The 8,774-nt window shown below is 44.0% G+C and overlaps 1 protein-coding gene across 1 annotated transcript in view; it reads left to right on the top strand.

Annotated features, from left to right (window-relative positions):
* The first annotated feature begins 5,910 nt into the window (after window positions 1–5,910).
* Window positions 5,911–8,774, top strand: part of LSAMP (limbic system associated membrane protein) — a 1,016,243-nt gene continuing 1,013,379 nt past the window's right edge. The window contains exon 1 of the mRNA XM_021549182.3: window positions 5,911–6,385. Coding sequence (XP_021404857.1) covers window positions 6,319–6,385 — 67 coding nt within the window. The 5' untranslated portion in view covers window positions 5,911–6,318. The remainder of the gene's footprint in view (window positions 6,386–8,774) is intronic.

Raw genomic sequence — 8,774 nt, 5'->3', positions numbered from 1 at the left:
AGAGCAGAGGCCCTTTCTGCAGAACTTTGTGTGTATATTTCCATAAAGGCTGGTTTCTACATGCCCATGTTTCAGGCTTTCTCAGCGTGGCCTGGGTGAGGCTCCCCTTGGAGAAGGAGTTGGCACCATGGATACAGTGTGGTAGACATGCTGATAGCATCTGTTATGCCATTTATTTAATGTTCTAATTATGCGACAACGCCAATGTGTGAATGTATACTGCTGGCAAATGCTTTTTTGTGACGTATCCTTTTATGTGACCCAACTTGTAAAAGAGGTGGGTCTGCTAAGGCTGCTGCTAGAGAAACTTAGCCATTTGTGCTGTATGAGTTCATGCAACACATTCTTCTCCAAGAGTTCTCAGTTCAGTTCCCGCTGCGTCATTGCATGGTTGTTGGAATTAAATGAGGGTTCTTTCCATCTCCTCCTTCTTCCCACCACTCCTTGAGTGCTGTTACTTTCTCATTGGCTGGCTATTTCTATAGATTTTCATCTTAGGGAACTGCTACGTAGTCATATGCAACCTTCCATAGTTGCTGGCCTGGCATTTATTTAATAAAAAAAGCTACTTTCAGGTTGGAGTCTTGTGGAATCCTGATGGAAAACCTTCCCCTTCAAGAAGCCTCAAAAAGACACACTGCCTTATTTGATAAGTTTCACAGGAAGACAGTAGAGAAGAAAAGACATGGGAAGGGTAGTCGTGGGTGGCAAGAAGCTGAGAGAGGAAAAAGGTGGGAATATGGATGAGGAGTATGAAGTGACAGAAGGGAAAGAACAGGTAGAAAGTGTGGTTTATGTAGGGTTGTCTTCTCTTGAATATCTGGCTGAAGGCAAATGAGAAGCCCAAATGCTGTTTTCTCAGTCTACAGAAAGGAGCTTAATCAGGTGTGAGACTATTTATCATGGTCTTGAGGCCCTTGCATCCCTTCTAAGAGAGCTCACATTTCTCGACACTGCAGTCCTTGACCTTGGGTGGTAGTGGGTTTCACAGAACCACATGACAAATGAGTATTTCTTGCAGAGAGAACATCTTCCACCTCCTTTCCCACAGATCACATGCAGCACATGCCACAACACTCTTCTAAATCATGATGAAATGCACTATTTATCATGGATGTACTAGTCCAAAGCCATGAAACCCACAGATAGAACACTCAATAGAGCAAGTAGTAATATGCATATGTCAGAGGCAGGCATACAGGACAGGACACTAAAACACACAAAAAAGCCACTTCTGGGTAATCTATGGCTCTTGCCTCCTGCTCACTTTACCAAGCATTCTCAACTTGCAATTTCAGGAATCCTCATTCTCTTATGTAAACCCTGCAAAATTTGCATGGCCAACTGTGCTTCCAATACTATTTCTATTACAGTAAAAAAACCACTAAGCCTTTTGTTAACGCAACATTACATTTGCACAGTTAAATAACAGTAATTTGAAAATATCTGTAATGGAAAAGTTAAAAGTTCCTCCATCAACTTTAGCATGCCTGCTTGAGAAGTATTTAATAGTAGGTTCAGGATAGAAACTTGGAAGAGAAAATATTATGTGTGTGCTGCAAAATCAAGTTAATATTGATATTGTTTGAAGTGACTAAAACTAAGATGAAATAGAAATGGAAGTGTGAGTGCTTAAACAGTTAATTGCACAAAGCACATTTATTTATTAAAAAATGGACAAGCATCCATGCTTGGCGCATCTAAATTCATTCACTCAGCCCTAATGAAACACTTTCACTATGCATTAAAAGTAGCTGGCTTTCAATCAATCAGAGCTCTGTCAGAATTCAACCTTTTTTTTTTTTCTTCAGGATTGTAGATGTGCTCTTCTTGGCATTTGAATACTGGGTGAAGTGGGAGGATTGCAGTAATTTAAAAAGAAAGGACTGAAGAATGAGGACTGCTGCGTGTTTGAGGTTTGGTTGGTTGTTTTGGTGGTGGTGTTGTTTTTTCCTCCTAATGTTTGAGGGATTTAGGGACAGTTGAGTGTAATTCTTGATTCACATTTTGCCCTCACAATATGTAGGTAGCTGAGAGATTGGCTAGAGGAAAATGGACTCACTTTTGGCCAGAGACCAATCCCAGAGAATTTCAGCCCACAGAATCTGATACTCCTGCTCATATTTAGTAGTCTAATGTCCCGAGTAACCCCATTGGTATGACTCAGCATGAGCAAGGGAGCCAAAATCCAGTCCTGAATGTTTCTGAAGGTTAGGAGTATGTCAAATGCATTGTAAGAAATAGCTGCTTCTCCTTTCAGTCACACCAGCTTCTCCAGGGAAGTGTAAGATGCTGCTGCCTGAGAGACTGCTGCTTCCTTTGTACCATTTCTCTGGACTTGTAACTATCACTGCCTAATTTGGATGGGAACAACACTGGGTTCAGCATTATCTCACACACATCCCTATGGAATTTATGGAGCAGAGATACAGTTCTGCTATAATTTATTATTACTTATTACCAAAAATAATGTTAATTATTATAATACATATAATATTGATTAATAATTAACACAAGACTAATTACTAGGCTATATTATTAATTACTGGAATCAATATAAATTGCTATCATAAGTGTTATAATAAATGTGGTGGCATTTCAGTACTTAAAGGGGGCCCATAAAAAGGTTAGGGACAAATTTTTTGCAGGGCTAGTTGCGATAGGACATGGGAAATTATTTAGATAGAAGGAGGGTCGATTTAGATTTTTTTTTTTTTTCATGCCATGGCATATTTCTTTCCAAAGTCTGAGATTATCATGTGCTTGAGAGCTGTGTATTATGGAATCATCCATGGGATCTGTAGGTAAAGTAGATTTCAAATGGTTGCATAATGATCTGGTTTAATTTGGAAGGCTGTGGGACCCTATAGGATTATGTGAGGTTATGTATTTGGCTGTGGGATAGGTAGCAGGTGAATTTTGGTGCCATATATAGGAGCTGAGGAGATTTGTGAAACAGTACAAATGCTTATAATGCTGTATAATATATCAGATGTAGATGGTGAGCACTGAGGTAATGGATCACAAAGGTATAGGACAATTGAAAAAATAAATGTTGAGCACAGGAACAGTCATGTGTCAGAAATGTATAGAGCTGGTGTAGTATTAAAGTGCTGTCCTAGCTGGTCCCTGAACCTGAACTAGATATTTGGGAGGATTTCAGCAAAAACCCCCCAAAACTCCTACTCCAAACCTACTAACTGATTGTCACCACTTGATTTTGGCATACTAAACTCCAAATGTATCTTGAATGCCAAGTTTATTTTTGACTGTGTTCCATTTCAGACCATGCTCTTTTGGTATCTGTGGTGGTTTGATGCTGGCTGACCTCCAGATGCTCACCAAAGTTGCTCCATCACCCCTCTTCAGCTGGACAGGGGGATTAGAAAATACAGCAAAAAGCTTGTGGGTCAATAAAAGAACAGGAGGATCACTCCCCAAGTACAGTTAGAGGCAAAACAGATTTGACTTTGGAAAAATTCATTTTATTTGTTACCAATGAAATCAAAGAAGGATAATGAAAAGTAAGCCCAAATCCTAAAATATCTTTCTCACACTGCTCCCTTCCTCCTGGGCTTAACTTCATTCCTCATTTTCTCTCCCTCCTCCCTTGCAGTGGTACAGGAGAACAGGGAATGGGGCCTGAGATCTTTCCATCACTTTTGTCTGTGCTGCTCCTCTTGCCTCAGAGGGAGGATCCTCACACTCTTCTGCTCCAGTGTGGGTTCCCTCCCACAGGAGACAGCCTCCATTAACTTCTCCAGCATGAGTCCTTCCCACCGGCCACAGTTCTTCATGAACTGCTCCAGTGTGGCTTCCCCACAGGGTCACAAGTCCTGCCAGCAAAGCTGCTCCAGCGTGGGCTCCTCTCTCCATGGGGCCACAGGTCCTGCCAGGAGGCTGCTCCAGTGGGGGCTTCCCACGGGATCGCAGCATCCTTCAAGGCATCCACCTCCTCTAGCAAGGGGTCCTCCATGGGCTGCAGGTGGATAACTGATCTATCCCTAACCTCCATGGTCTTCATCCCAGGCTGCAAGGGAATCTCTGCTCCAGTGTCTGTAGCACTTCCTCCCCATCCTTCTCCACCCAACTTGGTGTCTGCAGGGCTGTTTCTCTGACATATTCTCACTCTTCTCTCCTGGCTGCTGTTACACAGCTTCCACCACCTTCTTAAATACATTATCCCAGAGGTGTTACTACCTTGGCTGATGGTACACTTGGACTTGGCCTGCGGTGGATTTGTCTTGCAGCCACCTGGCCTTGGCCCTGTCAGACACAGAGGAAGCTTCTAGCAGCTTCTCACAGAAGCACCCCCCTACCAAAACCTTGCCATGCAGACCCAATACAGCATGAAAACCATCTGAAATGGAAACCACAAAAAAAGAAGCATGCTCCTCATTGACTAGAGTCAGTTGACTTTAGTCCACTCTAATATTTTTAGTTTGATTTCCTTGGGAAGTGAAAAGAGTACATGTATATCTGTTTGTCCATATGTTCTTCTTCCTAATAACTTTGCAGTGCAACCAATTTCAGCCACATTTAAAAGAGGGTGGAAGGCTAAAAAGTAACTTATTCCTGTATGTCTCTTAAAAACTGGTGATTAAGTAATGCTCCAATCCCTCCATAGTGGAAAACCCGAGGATTATGTAGGTGGCACATGGCAGTAACCAAGCAGGCTAAGGCAAGTGCTATCTTCCATTTTGTCTTTCCTTTTGGTCCACTAAGAAGCAAGACTAGCCATATCAGGGATTTCTTCTTCCTACAGGAGATATCACAAGGGATACAATGGGTTCTGGCTTTCATTAGAGCGGGGGATTTTTGAGACAGCAGACAGGAACCCATGGGGAGGTGGGTTTGGTGCACTCTGTTCACAGAACAGCTTGCTCTACAGCAGTCTAATAAGAAACACCTCTGGAACAGCATCATTAGTGATGAGAATCCTACAGACCTTTCCTACATGTGGGTACTCGCCTTTGCTCACCCACACCCTCAATGTAAAAATTGAAAATTCGCTTCCTTTAGTGTTGGCATCCTCATAGGCTGCCTGGTGACCAGAATAAAGGGCACAATGTGGCCTGAAAAGGGGCCACAGGGCTGCCTGGGCAGTCCAGCTGGGCTGTCACACTGTGTCCCAGGGACTGGCCTCAACGTTGTGCACTCACACTGCCTCCATGTCCCCAGCTGTGAAAGGACACCCTTTGTGAAATGCCTGGAGAGTGACTGATAAAAAAATCCTGAATGTTAAGCAATACTTTGTTACTGGGGTTCCTCTAACTGGAGCAATGATTTTAGGAGGAAATAGAGCTACATGAGCCAATTACTCTTTGGAAAAAAAAAAAGTTTATGCTACATATGGCAGGAGGAACCTGTATTTGAAGGAAGGGTAGCAGGAGAAGCCTTGTGTGAGCAAATGGTTGCTTTTCAAGCTGGATTTCCATTACAGAAGGATTCTTTCTGGTCCCTCTGAAATTGCATAGAAGTCACAGGAGATCCAGCAAAGATTAATGCAGACTGATGCTTGCTATTTTTTCCTGGAGGACTTGGCAGCTCTGTAATTACAGACGGTGCGTCTGAATCTCCCTCTGGCCCTTGTGTACTGCCCGGCAGTGACACCAGCATCAGAGAGACCCTTGCTTCAGAATTTGTCAAGCAGAACTCTGCTGAGAAACCAAACCTGCACTGCCGTGTCTCTTGCTGTGGCAATGAGGAATATTCTTTTGCTGAATAACCTCCCTGTGTGCACTGGAGCTGGAACCTCAGGGACTCTTGAGCCCGGAATGGCTCATAGACTGTGATCCAAGAGATACATTTGTAGAGGAATGAGGGAACCATATTTCTATAGCATAATGTATATATATATTTATATCTATAAAAATGAAATAAATGAGCTGGCTTGCAACACTAGGTGGCAGAGGTGGGATCTGTTCTGCTCTGAGCGCTGTCCTATAAGGCATTGCTTGTTTAAGTACAGTCGCATTTAGTTGGAGCTGCAGGAGAGAGACAGAGAGATTCTCTGTGTTTACAGCCAGCCCAGGCTACGGTGGAGCATCCAACCTGGCCCCCCCTTTCTCCAGCACTTGAAGGGGAGAGTGAGAGGTTATTTGGGAATCTGGCCACCGTGGGTCAGCTTGTGCTGCGACTGGATTGTCAGAGCTGGCAAAGCAGAGCCCAGAGGGACTGAAGGGAGACACGAAACCCATTTTCTTTGAGAGGAGAGAAGAAGGAGGAAAAAAAAAAAGATAAATTGAGAGAGAGAGAGAGACAGAAGCGAAGAGACGGAGAAAAAGGCAGCGGAAGCGGAGCAAGTGAGAGAGAAGCATGAGGACCTACTGGCTGCACAGTATCTGGGTGCTGGGATTCTTCCTGTCCCTCTTCTCCTTGCAAGGTATGTGGTGAGTTCTTTCTTGCAACCTCCTCAAACCCTTCTGCTTTAATTGAGGCTGATGGACTGAGGATGGCCTGAAACATGGAGCTGGAAGCTGGAGCTTCCTCTCCCCCCCTTTTCCCCTCCAAACCTTCCCCCCCTCCTTGCCTCAGGAAATAAGCCAAGGAGAGATCGCTGCTGGTGAATCCTATGGTTAGAGGACACTGCATGTGACTGACTTTGCTGCTGTATTTATGCTTTTGCAGAGGGGGACTTGGCGGGGGGAGTACAGTTTAGATTTGCAATGGAAAAGAGTGGTGGGTGAATGTGGGTATCCCCTCCATCCACAGCCGCTGTTTCTCAGCACTTTGGGTCACAAGTACTGATTCTGCTCAATTCTTTACCTTCCTAAGGAGATAAGTGTTAAGTTTCTTTTGGGTTTTTTTGTTTGTTTGGTTGGTTTGTTGGTTTGTTTTGCAGTTTTTTAATTATTTTTATTTTGGTTTTGTCCAGAGAGGGGGAGGTTAGAGGAATCTCTATGCCTCTTGTCTGTCTGCGAAAACACTATGTCCTTCCCCTCTATACCAGGAGAGGGAAAAAGAAAAAAAAAAAAAAGAGAGAGAGAGTGATGGAGGAAAGACAGGAGATGAAAATTTGTTGGGTATGGGGTTTTGTTCAGTGGAGAATTGCCAGCTGGGTTTCTTGCTTTAAGAGCCAAGTGTGAGTATGGAATTTAGTTCGAAGTGATGACAGGCATGCTAGCTGGTTTTGAGATGCTTTCTGTAAACAGGAGTTAAGGGTTAATGCATTCCATGCTGTATGTATTAATACATGTCACACATGTACATATAATCATAGCCTTCAAAACTGCAGCTTGTGCATGATCCATACTCACTCACACACATCAGTGGTCCTTCCTGAACACACACACACACACACACACACACACACTCTCTCTCTCTCTCTCTCTCTCTCTCTCAGGGATATAGGAGGAAAGATGAATAAACTCACTCTGGCACATACAGTTCTAGCTCCCTAGCACATGCAATTCCTGGAGAGTCTGCTTCGCTTGTGCTCACATTCTCCTTTTCCCTTTCCCCCAGTCCCTCCTTCAAGCCTCCATCCTGAGCATTAGTGTTCGAGGTTGCTTGCATATTAAAATCCCTTGCCTGTCCTGCTGCACTAGCCTTGTAAGCCTGTGTGCACACATATACACACACATAGGAGAAAATCTAACTAAAGAACATAGATGTACTCTATCTGGCCTACACTGTGCCTCAGTCTTACATTCATGGTGAGCTGCACCCTTAGTGCATATCTCACTCGCACACGGCTTTTTTCACAGTGCTTTTTTCTCACTCCTGTACACATTAGTGCAGGAGTGCTGTGCATGGAGGTATGCCAGTCACGGCTTCCTCACTTCCCCTTAGCTCCTACTTTTACACACAGTCTTGCATGTACTGTTCTCTTCTATTTTGTGTCTACTAAGCAAATTCCCGTACAGGCAGGCTTCCTGTCACACACACACTTTCTATTGCAGCCTCACACCTGTCACTCCTGCAAACCCTCACTATGGAATCCTTCGTTTTTTGCCACCTTCTCACATTTGCTGAGTGCTCCTTTTCATACAGTTTCACTTTTCCCATTTCTGGGTCTGGTACGCATGCTTTTCACTGTCACATATTTTCTCTCAATTTACATTCTCTGAAGTCTGGACTGTGAATCCAACACCAGCACCTTCCAGCTGACTTCCTTCCTTGCTGTGAAGTGGCTATTTCTGACAGGGAAGGAGGATTATTCTCTGCATATAGGTTGTACATGGGGTAAGAGGAGAAGCAGTACCTGTGTAGCATAAGAAGATAACGTCAGCAATGAAGTTGTGTAGCTTGGCAGGAACTTTGTCCTGCTCTGGAAGATTAGTCAGAGAACCGTCAAGAAAGATGGACATTGGCAAGTCACGTTGACTCTGAGCATTGCCTTTCTGATGCACATTTCCTAGCCTGGAGACCACTGCTCCACACAGTGCTTTCAAGTCACAAGCCTTCCCTGAGTTGTGACCAGAGCATCCTGATGCCAGCACAGCCAGGAGCTGTTTTAGTCCGTCCTTATACCTGGAGCTTATGCCAGACTACGGGCATGGACAGGCTTTTACCTTCTGTTTTAGTGAGTTAGTATTGTCCCTGTAGTATCAGCCACATCTATTCTCATTTTGAAGGCTTCAGGGAAGGTCTTTTCAGGTCTGTATTATCATGTATCCTCTAAAAGGTTAGAGGCAACACAGCTGCCTTCCCTAGATTTTGTGATGGGATAAGATGGTGTGATGTTGTATGAGTGTTTGCAAACCTGGAGCTGCTTTTTTGACTGCTCCCAAACTTCTGGCATGATATAAACCAGAGCACTGGATCTAGTT

The sequence above is a fragment of the Lonchura striata genome, chromosome 2, assembly GCF_046129695.1.
Source record: "Lonchura striata isolate bLonStr1 chromosome 2, bLonStr1.mat, whole genome shotgun sequence".
In the NCBI taxonomy this organism is placed as follows: Eukaryota; Metazoa; Chordata; class Aves; order Passeriformes; family Estrildidae; genus Lonchura; species Lonchura striata.
The sequence above is the reverse complement of the archived record's forward strand: the minus strand, read 5'-3'. Positions and strand labels throughout refer to the sequence as shown.